The 23210-nt window shown below is 40.5% G+C and overlaps 1 protein-coding gene across 2 annotated transcripts in view; it reads left to right on the top strand.

Annotated features, from left to right (window-relative positions):
- Positions 1–23210, top strand: part of arfgap2 (ADP-ribosylation factor GTPase activating protein 2) — a 113894-nt gene that overhangs the window by 13113 nt on the left and 77571 nt on the right. For both annotated transcript variants that reach the window (XM_079239611.1, XM_079239610.1), the window contains exon 5: positions 119–196. In XM_079239611.1, coding sequence (XP_079095737.1) covers positions 119–196 — 78 coding nt within the window. The remainder of the gene's footprint in view (positions 1–118; positions 197–23210) is intronic.

Here is a 23210-nt window from a genome sequence, read left to right as displayed (position 1 = left end):
TTATCAGCGTCTCAGATGGATCTAGTCCAGATAAACATGAGCGTGTAATATCATTAGCAGCATGAAAAGAAATGGAGGTGGGATGGTGGCTATGACAGAGTTTTTGTCCTCTTTGCAGCTCTGGATCGACTCCACTGCAGGAGGAACCCCGACTGCAGAGAAGAAGGAGGCCGACTTCTTCGCAGAGCACACACAGGTTTGTGATGACTAAAATATAATCATCTCCCATTACTGATGTTAGATTGTTCAGGTGCAACATGGGCCGTATGGGTATCTCTGTGGTTAGGGCTTGGATACTTGTAGTACTTCCACATGTTGCCGTGGTGATCCTGCATCACACTTCATCATGTTTAAAGTTTCAATGCTTTAAAGGCGTCACGCAGACATTTAGGTCATGTTACATAAACACACTTCAGCTGGAAAAACGGCGTGTAGTCATGTGGTTGGAAATCCTCCGTCATCAGTAGTAGTAATACTACACTGTAGAACTACACACCCGCCTGTAGTACTACACACCCGCCTGTAGTACTACACACCATCCTGTAGCAGTACACACCATCTTGTAGTAGTACACACCCGCCTGTAGTACTACACACCCGCCTGTAGTACTTCACACCTTCCTGTGGTACTTCACACCTTCCTGTGGTAATTCACACCCGCCTGTAGTACTACACACCATCCTGTAGCAGTACACACCATCCTGTAGCAGTACACACCATCTTGTAGTACTACACACCCGCCTGTAGTACTACACACCCGCCTGTAGTACTACACACCTTCCTGTGGTACTTCACACCTTCCTGTGGTAATTCACACCCGCCTGTAGTACTACACACCATCCTGTAGCAGTACACACCATCTTGTAGTAGTACACACCCGCCTGTAGTACTACACACCCGCCTGTAGTACTTCACACCTTCCTGTGGTACTTCACACCTTCCTGTGGTAATTCACACCCGCCTGTAGTACTACACACCATCCTGTAGCAGTACACACCATCTTGTAGTAGTACACACCCGCCTGTAGTACTACACACCCGCCTGTAGTACTTCACACCTTCCTGTGGTACTTCACACCTTCCTGTGGTAATTCACACCCGCCTGTAGTACTACACACCATCCTGTAGCAGTACACACCATCTTGTAGTAGTACACACCCGCCTGTAGTACTACACACCTTCCTGTGGTACTTCACACCTTCCTGTGGTAATTCACACCCGCCTGTAGTACTACACACCATCCTGTAGCAGTACACACCATCTTGTAGTAGTACACACCCGCCTGTAGTACTACACACCCGCCTGTAGTACTTCACACCTTCCTGTGGTACTTCACACCTTCCTGTGGTAATTCACACCCGCCTGTAGTACTACACACCATCCTGTAGCAGTACACACCATCTTGTAGTAGTACACACCCGCCTGTAGTACTACACACCTTCCTGTGGTACTACACACCATCCTGTAGCAGTACACACCATCTTGTAGTAGTACACACCCGCCTGTAGTACTACACACCCGCCTGTAGTACTTCACACCTTCCTGTGGTACTACACACCATCCTGTAGCAGTACACACCATCTTGTAGTAGTACACACCCGCCTGTAGTACTACACACCCGCCTGTAGTACTACACACCTTCCTGTGGTACTTCACACCTTCCTGTGGTAATTCACACCCGCCTGTAGTACTTCACACCTTCCTGTGGTACTACACACCATCCTGTAGCAGTACACACCATCTTGTAGTAGTACACACCCGCCTGTAGTACTACACACCCGCCTGTAGTACTACACACCCGCCTGTAGTACTACACACCATCCTGTAGCAGTACACACCATCTTGTAGTAGTACACACCCGCCTGTAGTACTACACACCTTCCTGTGGTACTTCACACCTTCCTGTGGTACTTCACACCTTCCTGTGTTACTTCACACCTTCCTGTGGTACTACACACCATCCTGTAGCAGTACACACCATCTTGTAGTAGTGCACACCCGCCTGTAGTACTACACACCAGCCTGTAATACTACACACCTGCCTGTGGTACTACACACCCGCCTGTGGTACTACACACAATTGTATAGTACTACACACCAGCCTGTAGTAGTACACACCAGCTCGTAGTAGTACACACCATCCTGTAGCAGTACGGTATTAGTATAGTATTTATGATAGTAAACACCAGCCTGAAGCAGTACTTTATTAGTATAGTATTCATGACAATACACACCAGCCCATAGTAGTACACACCATCCTGTAGTAGTACAGTATTAGTATAGTATTTATGACAGTACACACCTGCCTGTAGCAGTACAGTATTAGTATTAGTATAGTATTTGTGACAGTACACACCAGCCTGTGGTAGTACAGTGTTAGTATAGTATTTATGACAGTACACACCAGCCTGTAGTAGTACAGTATCAGTATGGTATTTATGACAGTACACACCTGCCTGTAGTAGTACAGTATCAGTATGGTATTTATGACAGTACACACCTGCCTGTAGTACTACAGTATCAGTATGGTATTTATGACAGTACACACCAGCCTGTGGTAGTACAGTATTAGTATAGTATTTATGACAGTACACACCAGCCTGTAGCAGTACAGTATTATAGTATTTCTGACAGTACACACCAGCCTGTGGTAGTACAGTATTAGTATTAGTATAGTATTTGTGACAGTACACACCAGCCTGTGGTAGTACAGTATTAGTATTAGTATAGTATTTCTGACAGTACACACCAGCCTGTGGTAGTACAGTATTAGTATTAGTATAGTATTTCTGACAGTACACACCAGCCTGTAGTAGTACAGTATTAGTATAGTATTTCTGACAGTACACACCAGCCTGTGGTAGTACAGTATTAGTATAGTATTTCTGACAGTACACACAAGCCTGTGGTAGTACAGTATTAGTATAGTATTTCTGACAGTACACACAAGCCTGTAGTAGTACAGTATTAGTATGGTATTTATGACAGTACACACCAGCCTGTAGTAGTACAGTATTAGTATGGTATTTATGACAGTACACACCAGCCTGTAGTAGTACAGTATTAGTATGGTATTTATGACAGTACACACCAGCCTGTAGCAGTACAGTATTAGTATGGTATTTATGACAGTACACACCAGCCTGTGGTAGTACAGTATTAGTATAGTATTTATGACAGTACACACCAGCCTGTAGTAGTACAGTATTAGGATAGTATTTATGACAGTACACACCAGCCTGTAGTAGTACAGTATTAGTATAGTATTTGACAGTACACACAAGCCTGTAGTAGTACAGTATTAGTATAGTATTTCTGACAGTACACACCAGCCTGTAGTAGTACAGTATTATTGTATTTCTGACAGTACACACCAGCCTGTAGCAGTACAGTATTAGTATAGTATTTATGACAGTACACACCAGCCTGTAGCAGTACAGTATTATAGTATTTCTGACAGTACACACCAGCCTGTAGCAGTACAGTATTAGTATAGTATTTATGACAGTACACACCAGCCTGTAGCAGTACAGTATTATAGTATTTCTGACAGTACACACCAGCCTGTGGTAGTACAGTATTAGTATTAGTATAGTATTTGTGACAGTACACACCAGCCTGTGGTAGTACAGTATTAGTATTAGTATAGTATTTGTGACAGTACACACCAGCCTGTAGCAGTACAGTATTAGTATAGTATTTCTGACAGTACACACCAGCCTGTGGTAGTACAGTATTAGTATAGTATTTCCGACAGTACACACCAGCCTGTAGTAGTACAGTATTAGTATAGTATTTATGACAGTACACACCAGCCTGTGGTAGTACAGTATTAGTATTAGTATTTATGACAGTACACACCAGCCTGTATTAGGATAGTATTTATGACAGTACACACAAGCCTGTAGTAGTACAGTATTAGTATAGTATTTATGACAGTACACACAAGCCTGTAGTAGTACAGTATTAGTATAGTATTTATGACAGTACACACAAGCCTGTAGTAGTACAGTATTAGTATAGCATTTATGAGAGTACACACCAGCCTGTGGTAGTACAGTATTAGTATATTATTTGACAGTACACACCAGCCTGTGGTAGTACAGTATTAGTATAGCATTTATGAGAGTACACACCAGCCTGTGGTAGTACAGTATTAGTATAGTATTTGTGACAGTACACACCAGCCTGTGGTAGTACAGTATTAGTATAGCATTTATGAGAGTACACACCAGCCTGTAGTAGTACAGTATTAGTATAGCATTTATGAGAGTACACACCAGCCTGTAGTAGTACAGTATTAGTATAGTATTTGTGACAGTACACACCAGCCTGTGGTAGTACAGTATTAGTATAGTATTTATGACAGTACACACCAGCCTGTGGTAGTACAGTATTAGTATAGTATTTATGACAGTACACACCAGCCTGTAGTAGTACAGTATTAGTATAGTATTTGTGACAGTACACACCAGCCTGTAGCAGTACATTATTATAGTATTTATGACAGTACACACCAGCCTGTGGTAGTACAGTATTAGTATAGTATTTGTGACAGTACACACCAGCCTGTGGTAGTACAGTATTAGTATAGTATTTATGACAGTACACACCAGCCTGTGGTAGTACAGTATTAGTATAGTATTTGTGACAGTACACACCAGCCTGTGGTAGTACAGTATTAGTATAGCATTTATGAGAGTACACACCAGCCTGTGGTAGTACAGTATTAGTATAGTATTTGTGACAGTACACACCAGCCTGTGGTAGTACAGTATTAGTATAGTATTTGTGACAGTACACACCAGCCTGTGGTAGTACAGAATTAGTATTAGTATAGTATTTGTGACAGTACACACCAGCCTGTGGTAGTACAGAATTAGTATTAGTATAGTATTTGTGACAGTACACACCAGCCTGTGGTAGTACAGAATTAGTATTAGTATAGTATTTGTGACAGTACACACCAGCCTGTGGTAGTACAGTATTAGTATGGTATTTATGACAGTACACACCAGCCTGTAGTAGTACAGTATTAGTATGGTATTTATGACAGAACACACCAGCCTGTAGTAGTACAGTATTAGTATAGTATTTGTGACAGTACACACCAGCCTGTGGTAGTACAGTATTAGTATGGTATTTATGACAGTACACACCAGCCTGTAGTAGTACAGTATTAGTATAGTATTTGTGACAGTACACACCAGCCTGTGGTAGTACAGAATTAGTATTAGTATAGTATTTGTGACAGTACACACCAGCCTGTGGTAGTACAGTATTAGTATTAGTATAGTATTTGTGACAGTACACACCAGCCTGTGGTAGTACAGAATTAGTATTAGTATAGTATTTGTGACAGTACACACCAGCCTGTGGTAGTACAGAATTAGTATTAGTATAGTATTTGTGACAGTACACACCAGCCTGTGGTAGTACAGAATTAGTATTAGTATAGTATTTGTGACAGTACACACCAGCCTGTAGACTTAGACTTAGACAGACTTTATTCATCCACAAGGGAAATTCTGTTGTCACAGTAGCTCAGAACAGCAATAGAGGAAGAAATAGAAACAGCAATAGTAGGTAAGAGAAAAAAAACAGTAAATAATAATAATAAAATAGAATAGGTACTATCCATAAAGCAATCTGGAATATGTACAATTTGACAAAGATAAAAGATAAATAAAACTATCAAGTAAAATTGGCAATATAGAATATGGAAATTTAGAAATTTACAATATATACAACATGTGACTAAATGCAGTGCCAGTTTACACAGAGGCTTTGAAATGAATGTTAGTTATCTGTCACAAAGTGGGGAGTTATTGTACATCTGTATAGAGAATGGTAAGAATGTGTTCTTGTAGCGCTCACTGTGACAGCGCAGCTGTAAAAGTCTATTGGAGAAGGAGCTCCTTTGCCCCTCTACAGTCCGGTGGAGTGGATGAGCAGGATTGTCCATAATAGAGAGCAGTTTGTCCAGAGTCCCCCTGTCCCTCACTGTCACAAATGTCTCCAGTTGACAGCCAACCACCTGTCCAGCTTTGCGGATCAGTTTGTCAATCCGAGAGATGTCCCTTTTGGATGTACTGCTGCCCCAGCAGGCCACAGCGAAGTACAGGGCGCTGGAGACCACAGACTGGTAAAAGATCTCCAGCAGTTTACTGCACACATTGAAAGACCTGAGCTTCCTCAGGAAGTACAGTCTGCTCATGCCCTTCTTGTAAACAGCATTACAGTTGTCCCTCCAGTCTAGTCTGCTGTTCACATGGACTCCGAGATATTTGTAGCAGTCCACTATCTCCACCTCTGAGCCCTGGATGGTGATGGGCTCCACTGGTGTCCTCTTTCTCCTGAAGTCGATGACCAGCTCCTTTGTCTTGTCCACATTCAGGAGCAGATGGTTAGCCTGGGACCACTTCACAAAGTCTGCAATCAGTGTCCTGTACTCCATCTCCTGTCCATCCCCGATACACCCCACCACCGCAGAGTCATCAGAGAACTTCTGCAGGTGGCAGGACCCGGAGCTGTACTGGAAATCAGAGGTGTACAGAGTGAACAGGAAAGGAGACAGGACAGTGCCCTGCGGAGCTCCTACATTACTGACCACAGTATCAGACAGGGTGTTCCCCAGCCGCACATACTGAGGCCTGCCAGACAGGTAGTCAGCAATCCAGGAGACAGTGGAGGAGCTGACACCCATCCCGAGCAGCTTGTCACTCATCAAAACAGGCTGAATAGTGTTAAAGGCACTCGAGAAATCAAAAAACATGATTCTCACCGAGCCTTTAACACTATCCAGGTGTGAGTGAGCACGCTGCAGAAGATAGATGACAGCATCATCCACACTAAGTTGAGCCTGATATGCAAACTGTAAAGGGTCCAGGGCAGATGACACGAGGGGTCTCAGCTGGGCCAGGACGAGTCTCTCAAACACCTTCATCACGTGAGATGTCAGTGCAACCGGTCTGAAGTCATTGAGGCCAGATGGGACGGGCCTCTTTGGTACCGGTACTATACAGGAGGTCTTCCATAGCACCGGTATCTTCTCCAGCTTCAGACTCAGGTTGAAGATGAGGTGCAGGACTCCAGTCAGCCGAGCAGCACAAGTCTTCAGGACCCATGGGTTGACTTGGTCCGGTCCAGGAGACTTGTTCTGACGAACCTTTTCCAGCTGCTTCCTCACCTGGCCGGCTGTCAATGTCAGAGGGGACGTTTCCTCTGTGGGGGTGGGGGCAGGTAGGGGGGCAGGGGTGTTGAGCTGCGACAGGGGGGCAGGTAGGGGGGCAGGGGTGTTGAGTTGCGACAGGGGGGCAGGTAGGGGGGCAGGGGTGTTGAGCTGCGACAGGGGGGCAGGTAGGGGGGCAGGGGTGTTGAGCTGGGACAGGGGGGCTGAAGGTGAGGGTTGTTGATTGTCCGTCTGAGTGCTCTGTGGGGAGGTGTGTGTAGACGGTCCAGGAAGTGTGAGTACAGGAGGGGAGGAGGAGGGGGCAACAGGAGGTGAGAGGCTAAATCTGTTGAAATGCAGATTGAGTCGTTCAGCCATGTCCTCTCCACCATCCTGTTGTTTGGCTTTGGTGTTGAAGCCAGTGATGGACTTTACACCCCTCCAAACCTCTCTGGTGTTGTTCTGTTGGAGCTTGGCCTCCAGCTTCCTCCCATAAGCGCTCCTACACTCCCTTAGTCTGACCTTGATCTGTCCCTGTATCTCTTTCAACTTGTCCTTATCACCAGACGCAAAAGCCCTCTTCTTCTGATTAAGAAGACCCTTCAGCTGACTGGTGATCCAGGGCTTGTTGTTCGGATAACAGCTGACAGTCTGAGTGGGCACAGCTACATCCTCACAGAAGTTGATGTAGTCCGTGATGCAGTCCGTTAAACTGTTGATGTCCTCCCCATGGTCCTGACAGAGCACATCCCAGTCTGTAGTGCCAAAGCAGTCCTGCAGCGCCTCAGTGGCCCCCTGGCTCCACTTCCTCACAGTTCTAGTGGAAACAGGAAGCCTCTTCACAACAGGGACATACTCCGGTGACATCCAGATAAGGTTATGATCCGATCGGCCGAGGGGGGGCAGGGCAGTGGAGCTGTATGCATCCTTGGAATTAGCATACAGCAGGTCCAAAGTTTTACTGTCCCGTGTGGCACAGTTCACAAACTGATTAAAGGTGGGCAGGACAGAGTCAAGAGAAACATGATTAAAATCCCCAGAAATAAGGACGAGGGCCTCCGGATGTTTAGCCTGTAGTCCTGCTACAGTGGAGTGTAAAGTGTCACACGCAGCAGCCTCGTCCGCTGAGGGCGGAATGTAGACTCCAATGAACTGCACAGACGTGAATTCCCTTGGTAAATAATAAGGACGTAATCCCACAGCCAAAAGCTCAATGTCCGGTGAGCAGACACGCTCCTTCACAGTAATATGTCCAGGATTGCACCACCGCTCGTTCACAAGAATAGCAATTCCACCGCCTTTCTTCTTACCGCTCAGGTGCTTGTCTCTGTCCGCACGTAGAGTTTTGAAGCCGGGTACAGACGCGCTGTGATCAGGGAAGTCTGCATGGAGCCATGTCTCCGTGAAGCACATGATACTACTCACAGCATACTCCTTCTGAGTCCGGACAAGCGCATGAAGTTCGTCCATCTTATTTCCCAAAGACCTCACGTTCCCCATAAGCACAGCTGGAACTGCAGGCTTGAACTTCCTCCTCCGCTCCTTCACTTTCGCTCCAGCACGGACTCCTCGGCGCTTCTTCCTCTGCAGTTGCTTGGGGATGACTGGCTTAGCTCCACTCAGGAATGGGACCCTGGCCAGAGAAAGAAGCTGTTCTCTGGAATACACAAAGGGCCGGCAGTGCTGCTGGGCCAGACAGCCAAACACAAAAAGCCCAGAGAAAAACCAAAAAAGCAGTTTAAACAAACAAAAACACCCAAAAAACATGTTTCATGTTTCATAAGGCAGGTAAAGTGAGGAAAAAAGAGAGAAAAAAAAGACAAAAAGTCAACTCTAGAAGGTGTGAAAAGGTGTGAAACCCAGGAGCTCCTGTGACCTGCTGCCTCTCTCTCAGGCGCCAGGCTGCAGTACAGTATTAGTATAGTATTTATGACAGTACACACCAGCCTGTAGTAGTACAGTATTAGTATTAGTCTTTATGACAGTACACACCAGCCTGTAGTAGTACAGTATTAGTATTAGTCTTTATGACAGTACACACCAGCCTGTAGTAGTACAGTATTAGTATTTATGACAGTACACACCAGCCTGTAGTAGTACAGTATTAGTATAGTATTTATGACAGTACACACCAGCCTGTAGTAGTACAGTATTAGTATTTATGACAGTACACACCAGCCTGTAGTAGTACAGTATTAGTATTTATGACAGTACACACCAGCCTGTAGTAGTACAGTATTAGTATAGTATTTATGACAGTACACACCAGCCTGTAGCAGTACAGTATTAGTATTAGTCTTTATGACAGTACACACCAGCCTGTAGTAGTACAGTATTAGTATTTATGACAGTACACACCAGCCTGTAGTAGTACGGTATTAGTATTTATGACAGTACACACCAGCCTGTAGTAGTACGGTATTAGTATTTATGACAGTACACACCAGCCTGTAGTAGTACGGTATTAGTATTTATGACAGTACACACCAGCCTGTAGCAGTACAGTATTAGTATAGTATTTATGACAGTACACACCAGCCTGTAGCAGTACAGTATTAGTATAGTATTTATGACAGTACACACCAGCCTGTAGTAGTACAGTATTAGTATAGTATTTATGACAGTACACACCAGCCTGTAGTAGTACGGTATTAGTATTTATGACAGTACACACCAGCCTGTAGTAGTACGGTATTAGTATTTATGACAGTACACACCAGCCTGTAGTAGTACAGTATTAGTATTTATGACAGTACACACCAGCCTGTAGTAGTACGGTATTAGTATTTATGACAGTACACACCAGCCTGTAGTAGTACAGTATTAGTATTTATGACAGTACACACCTGCCTGTAGTAGTACGGTATTAGAATAGTATTTCTGACAGTACACACCAGCCTGTAGTAGTACAGTATTAGTATAGTATTTCTGACAGTACACACAAGCCTGTAGTAGTACAGTATTAGTATTTATGACAGTACACACCAGCCTGTAGTAGTACGGTATTAGAATAGTATTTATGACAGTACACACCAGCCTGTAGTAGTACAGTATTAGTATTTATGACAGTACACACCAGCCTGTAGTAGTACGGTATTAGAATAGTATTTATGACAGTACACACCAGCCTGTAGTAGTACAGTATTAGTATAGTATTTATGACAGTACACACCAGCCTGTAGTAGTACAGTATTAGTATTTCTGACAGTACACACCAGCCTGTAGTAGTACAGTATTAGTATTAGTATTTATGACAGTACACACCAGCCTGTAGTAGTACAGTATTAGTATAGTATTTATGACAGTACACACCAGCCTGTAGTAGTACAGTATTAGTATAGTATTTATGACAGTACACACCAGCATGTAGTAGTACAGTATTAGTATTTATGACAGTACACACCAGCCTGTAGTAGTACAGTATTAGTATAGTATTTGACAGTACACACCAGCCTGTAGTAGTACAGTATTAGTATAGTATTTGACAGTACACACCAGCCTGTGGTAGTACAGTATTAGTATAGCATTTATGACAGTACACACCAGCCTGTAGTAGTACAGTATTAGTATAGTATTTGTGACAGTACACACCAGCCTGTAGCAGTACAGTATTAGTATAGTATTTATGACAGTACACACCAGCCTGTAGCAGTACAGTATTAGTATAGTATTTATGACAGTACACACCAGCCTGTAGCAGTACAGTATTAGTATAGTATTTATGACAGTACACACCAGCCTGTAGTAGTACAGTATTAGTATTTATGACAGTACACACCAGCCTGTAGTAGTACGGTATTAGAATAGTATTTATGACAGTACACACCAGCCTGTAGTAGTACAGTATTAGTATAGTATTTATGACAGTACACACCAGCCTGTAGTAGTACAGTATTAGTATTTATGACAGTACACACCAGCCTGTAGTAGTACGGTATTAGAATAGTATTTATGACAGTACACACCAGCCTGTAGCAGTACAGTATTAGTATTAGTGTTTATGACAGTACACACCAGCCTGTAGCAGTACAGTATTAGTATAGTATTTATGACAGTACACACCAGCCTGTAGTAGTACAGTATTAGTATAGTATTTATGACAGTACACACCAGCCTGTAGTAGTACAGTATTAGTATAGTATTTATGACAGTACACACCAGCCTGTAGTAGTACGGTATTAGACTAGTATTTATGACAGTACACACCAGCCTGTAGTAGTACAGTATTGGTATAGTATTTATGACAGTACACACCAGCCTGTAGTAGTACAGTATTAGTATAGTATTTATGACAGTACACACCAGCCTGTAGTAGTACAGTATTAGTATTTATGACAGTACACACCAGCCTGTAGTAGTACGGTATTAGTATTTATTACAGTACACACCAGCCTGTAGTAGTACAGTATTAGTATTTCTGACAGTACACACCAGCCTGTAGTAGTACGGTATTAGAATAGTATTTATGACAGTACACACCAGCCTGTAGTAGTACAGTATTAGTATTTCTGACAGTACACACCAGCCTGTAGTAGTACGGTATTAGAATAGTATTTCTGACAGTACACACCAGCCTGTAGTAGTACAGTATTACTATAGTATTTATGACAGTACACACCAGCCTGTAGTAGTACAGTATTAGTATTTCTGACAGTACACACCAGCCTGTAGTAGTACAGTATTAGTATTAGTATTTATGACAGTACACACCAGCCTGTAGTAGTACAGTATTAGTATAGTATTTATGACAGTACACACCAGCCTGTAGTAGTACAGTATTAGTATAGTATTTATGACAGTACACACCAGCATGTAGTAGTACAGTATTAGTATTTATGACAGTACACACCAGCCTGTAGTAGTACAGTATTAGTATTTATGACAGTACACACCAGCCTGTAGTAGTACGGTATTAGAATAGTATTTATGACAGTACACACCAGCCTGTAGTAGTACAGTATTAGTATAGTATTTGACAGTACACACCAGCCTGTGGTAGTACAGTATTAGTATAGTATTTGACAGTACACACCAGCGTGTGGTAGTACAGTATTAGTATAGCATTTATGACAGTACACACCAGCCTGTAGTAGTACAGTATTAGTATAGTATTTATGACAGTACACACCAGCTTGTAGTAGTACAGTATTAGTATTTATGACAGTACACACCAGCCTGTAGTAGTACAGTATTAGTATTTATGACAGTACACACCAGCCTGTAGTAGTACGGTATTAGAATAGTATTTATGACAGTACACACCAGCCTGTAGTAGTACAGTATTAGTATAGTATTTGACAGTACACACCAGCCTGTGGTAGTACAGTATTAGTATAGTATTTGACAGTACACACCAGCGTGTGGTAGTACAGTATTAGTATAGCATTTATGACAGTACACACCAGCCTGTAGTAGTACAGTATTAGTATAGCATTTATGACAGTACACACCAGCCTGTGGTAGTACAGTATTAGTATTAGTATAGTATTTGTGACAGTACACACCAGCCTGTAGTAGTACAGTATTAGTATGGTATTTATGACAGTACACACCAGCGTGTAGTAGTACAGTATTAGTATAGTATTTCTGACAGTACACACCAGCCTGTGGTAGTACAGTATTAGTATAGTATTTATGACAGTACACACCAGCCTGTAGCAGTACAGTATTAGTATAGTATTTCTGACAGTACACACCAGCCTGTAGTAGTACAGTATTAGTATAGTATTTATGACAGTACACACCAGCCTGTGGTAGTACAGTATTAGTATAGTATTTCTGACAGTACACACCAGCCTGTGGTAGTACAGTATTAGTATGGTATTTATGACAGTACACACCAGCCTGTAGTAGTACAGTATTAGTATGGTATTTATGACAGTACACACCAGCGTGTAGTAGTACAGTATTAGTATAGTATTTCTGACAGTACACACCAGCGTGTAGTAGTACAGTATTAGTATAGTATTTATGACAGTACACACCAGCCTGTAGTAGTACAGTATTAGTATTTATGACAGTACACACCAGCCTGTGGTAGTACAGTATTAGTATAGTATTTCTGACAGTACACACCAGCCTGTAGCAGTACAGTATTAGTATAGTATTTATGACAGTACACACCTGCCTGTAGTAGTACAGTATTAGTATAGTATTTGTGACAGTACACACCAGCCTGTAGCAGTACAGTATTAGTATAGTATTTATGACAGTACACACCAGCCTGTAGTAGTACAGTATTCGTATTTATGACAGTACACACCAGCCTGTAGTAGTACGGTATTAGAATAGTATTTATGACAGTACACACCAGCCTGTAGCAGTACAGTTTTAGTATAGTATTTATGACAGTACACACCAGCCTGTAGCAGTACAGTATTAGTATAGTATTTATGACAGTACACACCAGCCTGTAGTAGTACAGTATTAGTATTTATGACAGTACACACCAGCCTGTAGTAGTACGGTATTAGAATAGTATTTATGACAGTACACACCAGCCTGTAGTAGTACAGTATTAGTATGTATGACAGTACACACCAGCCTGTAGCAGTACAGTATTAGTATAGTATTTATGACAGTACACACCAGCCTGTAGCAGTACAGTATTAGTATAGTATTTATGACAGTACACACCAGCCTGTAGCAGTACAGAATTAGTATAGTATTTATGACAGTACACACCAGCCTGTAGTAGTACAGTATTAGTATTTATGACAGTACACACCAGCCTGTAGTAGTACGGTATTAAAATAGTATTTATGACAGTACACACCAGCATGTAGTAGTACAGTATTGGTATAGTATTTATGACAGTACACACCAGCCTGTAGTAGTACAGTATTAGTATAGTATTTATGACAGTACACACCAGCCTGTAGTAGTACAGTATTAGTATTTATGACAGTACACACCAGCCTGTAGCAGTACAGTATTAGTATTAGTATTTATGACAGTACACACCAGCCTGTAGCAGTACAGAATTAGTATAGTATTTATGACAGTACACACCAGCCTGTAGTAGTACAGTATTAGTATTTATGACAGTACACACCAGCCTGTAGTAGTACGGTATTAAAATAGTATTTATGACAGTACACACCAGCATGTAGTAGTACAGTATTGGTATAGTATTTATGACAGTACACACCAGCCTGTAGTAGTACAGTATTAGTATAGTATTTATGACAGTACACACCAGCCTGTAGTAGTACGGTATTAGTATTTATGACAGTACACACCAGCCTGTAGTAGTACGGTATTAGAATAGTATTTATGACAGTACACACCAGCCTGTAGTAGTACAGTATTAGTATTTATGACAGTACACACCAGCCTGTAGTAGTACGGTATTAGTATAGTATTTCTGACAGTACACACCAGCCTGTAGTAGTACAGTATTAGTATAGTATTTCTGACAGTACACACCAGCCTGTAGTAGTACAGTATTAGTATAGTATTTATGACAGTACACACCAGCCTGTAGTAGTACAGTATTAGTATTTCTGACAGTACACACCAGCCTGTAGTAGTACAGTATTAGTATTAGTATTTATGACAGTACACACCAGCCTGTAGTAGTACAGTATTAGTATAGTATTTATGACAGTACACACCAGCCTGTAGTATTACAGTATTAGTATAGTATTTATGACAGTACACACCAGCATGTAGTAGTACAGTATTAGTATTTATGACAGTAAACACCAGCCTGTAGTAGTACAGTATTAGTATTTATGACAGTACACACCAGCCTGTAGTAGTACAGTATTAGTATTTCTGACAGTACACACCAGCCTGTAGTAGTACGGTATTAGAATAGTATTTCTGACAGTACACACCAGCCTGTAGTAGTACAGTATTAGTATAGTATTTGACAGTACACACCAGCCTGTGGTAGTACAGTATTAGTATAGTATTTGACAGTACACACCAGCCTGTGGTAGTACAGTATTAGTATAGTATTTATGACAGTACACACCAGCCTGTAGTAGTACAGTATTAGTATAGTATTTATGACAGTACACACCAGCCTGTGGTAGTACAGTATTAGTATAGTATTTATGACAGTACACACCAGCCTGTAGTAGTACAGTATCAGTATTTATGACAGTACACACCAGCCTGTGGTAGTACAGTATTAGTATAGTATTTATGACAGTACACACCAGCCTGTAGTAGTACAGTATTTGTATTTATGACAGTACACACCAGCCTGTGGTAGTACAGTATTAGTATAGTATTTCTGACAGTACACACCAGCCTGTGGTAGTACAGTATTAGTATGGTATTTATGACAGTACACACCAGCCTGTAGTAGTACAGTATTAGTATAGTATTTGACAGTACACACCAGCCTGTGGTAGTACAGTATTAGTATAGCATTTATGACAGTACACACAAGCCTGTAGTAGTACAGTATTAGTGTAGTATTTGACAGTACACACCAGCCTGTGGTAGTACAGTATTAGTATAGCATTTATGACAGTACACACCAGCCTGTAGTAGTACAGTATTAGTATAGTATTTGTGACAGTACACACCAGCCTGTAGCAGTACAGTATTAGTATAGTATTTATGACAGTACACACCAGCCTGTAGTAGTACAGTATTAGTATTTATGACAGTACACACCAGCCTGTAGTAGTACGGTATTAGAATAGTATTTATGACAGTACACACCAGCCTGTAGCAGTACATTATTAGTATAGTATTTATGACAGTACACACCAGCCTGTAGTAGTACGGTATTAGAATAGTATTTATGACAGTACACACCAGCCTGTAGTAGTACAGTATTAGTATTTATGACAGTATACACCAGCCTGTAGTAGTACGGTATTAGAATAGTATTTATGACAGTACACACCAGCCTGTAGTAGTACAGTATTAGTATTTATGACAGTATACACCAGCCTGTAGTAGTACGGTATTAGAATAGTATTTATGACAGTACACACCAGCCTGTAGCAGTACAGTATTAGTATTAGTATTTATGACAGTACACACCAGCCTGTAGCAGTACAGTATTAGTATAGTATTTATGACAGTACACACCAGCCTGTAGTAGTACAGTATTAGTATTTATGACAGTATACACCAGCCTGTAGTAGTACGGTATTAGAATAGTATTTATGACAGTACACACCAGCCTGTAGTAGTACAGTATTGGTATAGTATTTATGACAGTACACACCAGCCTGTAGTAGTACAGTATTAGTATAGTATTTATGACAGTACACACCAGCCTGTAGTAGTACAGTATTAGTATTTATGACAGTACACACCAGCCTGTAGTAGTACAGTATTAGTATTTATGACAGTACACACCAGCCTGTAGTAGTACGGTATTAGAATAGTATTTATGACAGTACACACCAGCCTGTAGTAGTACATTATTAGTATTTATGACAGTACACACCAGCCTGTAGTAGTACGGTATTAGAATAGTATTTCTGACAGTACACACCCGCCTGTAGTAGTACAGTATTAGTATAGTATTTATGACAGTACACACCAGCCTGTAGTAGTACAGTATTAGTATTTATGACAGTACACACCAGCCTGTAGTAGTACAGTATTAGTATTAGTATTTATGACAGTACACACCAGCCTGTAGCAGTACAGTATTAGTATAGTATTTATGACAGTACACACCAGCCTGTAGCAGTACAGTATTAGTATAGTATTTATGACAGTACACACCAGCCTGTAGTAGTACAGTATTAGTATTTATGACAGTACACACCAGCCTGTAGTAGTACGGTATTAGAATAGTATTTATGACAGTACACACCAGCCTGTAGCAGTACAGTATTAGTATAGTATTTATGACAGTACACACCAGCCTGTAGCAGTACAGTATTAGTATAGTATTTATGACAGTACACACCAGCCTGTAGTAGTACAGTATTAGTATTTATGACAGTACACACCAGCCTGTAGTAGTACGGTATTAGAATAGTATTTATGACAGTACACACCAGCCTGTAGCAGTACAGTATTAGTATTAGTGTTTATGACAGTACACACCAGCCTGTAGTAGTACAGTATTAGTATAGTATTTATGACAGTACACACCAGCCTGTAGTAGTACGGTATTAGACTAGTATTTATGACAGTACACACCAGCCTGTAGTAGTACAGTATTGGTATAGTATTTATGACAGTACACACCAGCCTGTAGTAGTACAGTATTAGTATAGTATTTATGACAGTACACACCAGCCTGTAGTAGTACAGTATTAGTATTTATGACAGTACACACCAGCCTGTAGTAGTACGGTATTAGTATTTATTACAGTACACACCAGCCTGTAGTAGTACAGTATTAGTATTTCTGACAGTACACACCAGCCTGTAGTAGTACGGTATTAGAATAGTATTTATGACAGTACACACCAGCCTGTAGTAGTACAGTATTAGTATTTCTGACAGTACACACCAGCCTGTAGTAGTACGGTATTAGAATAGTATTTCTGACAGTACACACCAGCCTGTAGTAGTACAGTATTACTATAGTATTTATGACAGTACACACCAGCCTGTAGTAGTACAGTATTAGTATTTCTGACAGTACACACCAGCCTGTAGTAGTACAGTATTAGTATTAGTATTTATGACAGTACACACCAGCCTGTAGTAGTACAGTATTAGTATAGTATTTATGACAGTACACACCAGCCTGTAGTAGTACAGTATTAGTATAGTATTTATGACAGTACACACCAGCATGTAGTAGTACAGTATTAGTATTTATGACAGTACACACCAGCCTGTAGTAGTACAGTATTAGTATTTATGACAGTACACACCAGCCTGTAGTAGTACGGTATTAGAATAGTATTTATGACAGTACACACCAGCCTGTAGTAGTACAGTATTAGTATAGTATTTGACAGTACACACCAGCCTGTGGTAGTACAGTATTAGTATAGTATTTGACAGTACACACCAGCGTGTGGTAGTACAGTATTAGTATAGCATTTATGACAGTACACACCAGCCTGTGGTAGTACAGTATTAGTATTAGTATAGTATTTGTGACAGTACACACCAGCCTGTAGTAGTACAGTATTAGTATGGTATTTATGACAGTACACACCAGCGTGTAGTAGTACAGTATTAGTATAGTATTTCTGACAGTACACACCAGCCTGTGGTAGTACAGTATTAGTATAGTATTTATGACAGTACACACCAGCCTGTAGCAGTACAGTATTAGTATAGTATTTCTGACAGTACACACCAGCCTGTAGTAGTACAGTATTAGTATAGTATTTATGACAGTACACACCAGCCTGTGGTAGTACAGTATTAGTATAGTATTTCTGACAGTACACACCAGCCTGTGGTAGTACAGTATTAGTATGGTATTTATGACAGTACACACCAGCCTGTAGTAGTACAGTATTAGTATGGTATTTATGACAGTACACACCAGCGTGTAGTAGTACAGTATTAGTATAGTATTTCTGACAGTACACACCAGCGTGTAGTAGTACAGTATTAGTATAGTATTTATGACAGTACACACCAGCCTGTAGTAGTACAGTATTAGTATTTATGACAGTACACACCAGCCTGTGGTAGTACAGTATTAGTATAGTATTTCTGACAGTACACACCAGCCTGTAGCAGTACAGTATTAGTATAGTATTTATGACAGTACACACCTGCCTGTAGTAGTACAGTATTAGTATAGTATTTGTGACAGTACACACCAGCCTGTAGCAGTACAGTATTAGTATAGTATTTATGACAGTACACACCAGCCTGTAGTAGTACAGTATTCGTATTTATGACAGTACACACCAGCCTGTAGTAGTACGGTATTAGAATAGTATTTATGACAGTACACACCAGCCTGTAGCAGTACAGTATTAGTATAGTATTTATGACAGTACACACCAGCCTGTAGCAGTACAGTATTAGTATAGTATTTATGACAGTACACACCAGCCTGTAGTAGTACAGTATTAGTATTTATGACAGTACACACCAGCCTGTAGTAGTACGGTATTAGAATAGTATTTATGACAGTACACACCAGCCTGTAGTAGTACAGTATTAGTATGTATGACAGTACACACCAGCCTGTAGCAGTACAGTATTAGTATTAGTATTTCTGACAGTACACACCAGCCTGTAGTAGTACAGTATTAGTATTTATGACAGTACACACCAGCCTGTAGCAGTACAGTATTAGTATAGTATTTATGACAGTACACACCAGCCTGTAGCAGTACAGAATTAGTATAGTATTTATGACAGTACACACCAGCCTGTAGTAGTACAGTATTAGTATTTATGACAGTACACACCAGCCTGTAGTAGTACGGTATTAAAATAGTATTTATGACAGTACACACCAGCATGTAGTAGTACAGTATTGGTATAGTATTTATGACAGTACACACCAGCCTGTAGTAGTACAGTATTAGTATAGTATTTATGACAGTACACACCAGCCTGTAGTAGTACAGTATTAGTATTTATGACAGTACACACCAGCCTGTAGCAGTACAGTATTAGTATTAGTATTTATGACAGTACACACCAGCCTGTAGCAGTACAGAATTAGTATAGTATTTATGACAGTACACACCAGCCTGTAGTAGTACAGTATTAGTATTTATGACAGTACACACCAGCCTGTAGTAGTACAGTATTGGTATAGTATTTATGACAGTACACACCAGCCTGTAGTAGTACAGTATTAGTATAGTATTTATGACAGTACACACCAGCATGTAGTAGTACAGTATTGGTATAGTATTTATGACAGTACACACCAGCCTGTAGTAGTACAGTATTAGTATAGTATTTATGACAGTACACACCAGCCTGTAGTAGTACGGTATTAGTATTTATGACAGTACACACCAGCCTGTAGTAGTACGGTATTAGAATAGTATTTATGACAGTACACACCAGCCTGTAGTAGTACAGTATTAGTATTTATGACAGTACACACCAGCCTGTAGTAGTACGGTATTAGTATAGTATTTCTGACAGTACACACCAGCCTGTAGTAGTACAGTATTAGTATAGTATTTATGACAGTACACACCAGCCTGTAGTAGTACAGTATTAGTATTTCTGACAGTACACACCAGCCTGTAGTAGTACGGTATTAGAATAGTATTTCTGACAGTACACACCAGCCTGTAGTAGTACAGTATTAGTATAGTATTTGACAGTACACACCAGCCTGTGGTAGTACAGTATTAGTATAGTATTTGACAGTACACACCAGCCTGTGGTAGTACAGTATTAGTATAGTATTTATGACAGTACACACCAGCCTGTAGTAGTACAGTATTAGTATAGTATTTATGACAGTACACACCAGCCTGTGGTAGTACAGTATTAGTATAGTATTTATGACAGTACACACCAGCCTGTAGTAGTACAGTATCAGTATTTATGACAGTACACACCAGCCTGTGGTAGTACAGTATTAGTATAGTATTTATGACAGTACACACCAGCCTGTAGTAGTACAGTATTTGTATTTATGACAGTACACACCAGCCTGTGGTAGTACAGTATTAGTATAGTATTTCTGACAGTACACACCAGCCTGTGGTAGTACAGTATTAGTATGGTATTTATGACAGTACACACCAGCCTGTAGTAGTACAGTATTAGTATAGTATTTGACAGTACACACCAGCCTGTGGTAGTACAGTATTAGTATAGCATTTATGACAGTACACACAAGCCTGTAGTAGTACAGTATTAGTGTAGTATTTGACAGTACACACCAGCCTGTGGTAGTACAGTATTAGTATAGCATTTATGACAGTACACACCAGCCTGTAGTAGTACAGTATTAGTATAGTATTTGTGACAGTACACACCAGCCTGTAGCAGTACAGTATTAGTATAGTATTTATGACAGTACACACCAGCCTGTAGTAGTACAGTATTAGTATTTATGACAGTACACACCAGCCTGTAGTAGTACGGTATTAGAATAGTATTTATGACAGTACACACCAGCCTGTAGCAGTACATTATTAGTATAGTATTTATGACAGTACACACCAGCCTGTAGTAGTACGGTATTAGAATAGTATTTATGACAGTACACACCAGCCTGTAGTAGTACAGTATTAGTATTTATGACAGTATACACCAGCCTGTAGTAGTACGGTATTAGAATAGTATTTATGACAGTACACACCAGCCTGTAGTAGTACAGTATTAGTATTTATGACAGTATACACCAGCCTGTAGTAGTACGGTATTAGAATAGTATTTATGACAGTACACACCAGCCTGTAGCAGTACAGTATTAGTATTAGTATTTATGACAGTACACACCAGCCTGTAGCAGTACAGTATTAGTATAGTATTTATGACAGTACACACCAGCCTGTAGTAGTACAGTATTAGTATTTATGACAGTACACACCAGCCTGTAGTAGTACAGTATTAGTATTTATGACAGTATACACCAGCCTGTAGTAGTACGGTATTAGAATAGTATTTATGACAGTACACACCAGCCTGTAGTAGTACAGTATTGGTATAGTATTTATGACAGTACACACCAGCCTGTAGTAGTACAGTATTAGTATAGTATTTATGACAGTACACACCAGCCTGTAGTAGTACAGTATTAGTATTTATGACAGTACACACCAGCCTGTGGTAGTACAGTATTAGTATAGCATTTATGACAGTACACACCAGCTTGTAGTAGTACAGTATTAGTATAGCATTTATGACAGTACACACCAGCCTGTAGTAGTACGGTATTAGAATAGTATTTATGACAGTACACACCAGCCTGTAGTAGTACATTATTAGTATTTATGACAGTACACACCAGCCTGTAGTAGTACGGTATTAGAATAGTATTTCTGACAGTACACACCCGCCTGTAGTAGTACAGTATTAGTATAGTATTTATGACAGTACACACCAGCCTGTAGTAGTACAGTATTAGTATTTATGACAGTACACACCAGCCTGTAGTAGTACAGTATTAGTATTAGTATTTATGACAGTACACACCAGCCTGTAGTAGTACAGTATTAGTATAGTATTTATGACAGTACACACCAGCCTGTAGTAGTACAGTATTAGTATAGTATTTATGACAGTACACACCAGCATGTAGTAGTACAGTATTAGTATTTATGACAGTAAACACCAGCCTGTAGTAGTACAGTATTAGTATTTATGACAGTACACACCAGCCTGTAGTAGTACAGTATTAGTATTTATGACAGTACACACCAGCCTGTAGTAGTACAGTATTAGTATAGTATTTGACAGTACACACCAGCCTGTGGTAGTACAGTATTAGTATAGCATTTATGACAGTACACACCAGCTTGTAGTAGTACAGTATTAGTATAGCATTTATGACAGTACACACCAGCCTGTGGTAGTACAGTATTAGTATTAGTATAGTATTTGTGACAGTACACACCAGCCTGTAGTAGTACAGTATTAGTATGGTATTTATGACAGTACACACCAGCGTGTAGTAGTACAGTATTAGTATAGTATTTCTGACAGTACACACCAGCCTGTGGTAGTACAGTATTAGTATAGTATTTCTGACAGTACACACCAGCCTGTGGTAGTACAGTATTAGTATAGTATTTCTGACAGTACACACCAGCCTGTAGTAGTACAGTATTAGTATAGTATTTCTGACAGTACACACCAGCCTGTGGTAGTACAGTATTAGTATAGTATTTCTGACAGTACACACCAGCCTGTGGTAGTACAGTATTAGTATAGTATTTCTGACAGTACACACCAGCCTGTAGCAGTACAGTATTAGTATAGTATTTCTGACAGTACACACCAGCCTGTGGTAGTACAGTATTAGTATAGTATTTCTGACAGTACACACCAGCCTGTGGTAGTACAGTATTAGTATAGTATTTCTGACAGTACACACCAGCCTGTGGTAGTACAGTATTAGTATGGTATTTCTGACAGTACACACCAGCCTGTAGTAGTACAGTATTAGTATAGTATTTCTGACAGTACACACCAGCCTGTAGTAGTACA

The sequence above is a fragment of the Telmatherina bonti genome, assembly GCF_933228915.1.
Source record: "Telmatherina bonti genome assembly, chromosome: 1".
In the NCBI taxonomy this organism is placed as follows: domain Eukaryota; kingdom Metazoa; phylum Chordata; class Actinopteri; order Atheriniformes; family Telmatherinidae; genus Telmatherina; species Telmatherina bonti.
This window is presented reverse-complemented; position numbering and strand designations above follow the sequence as displayed.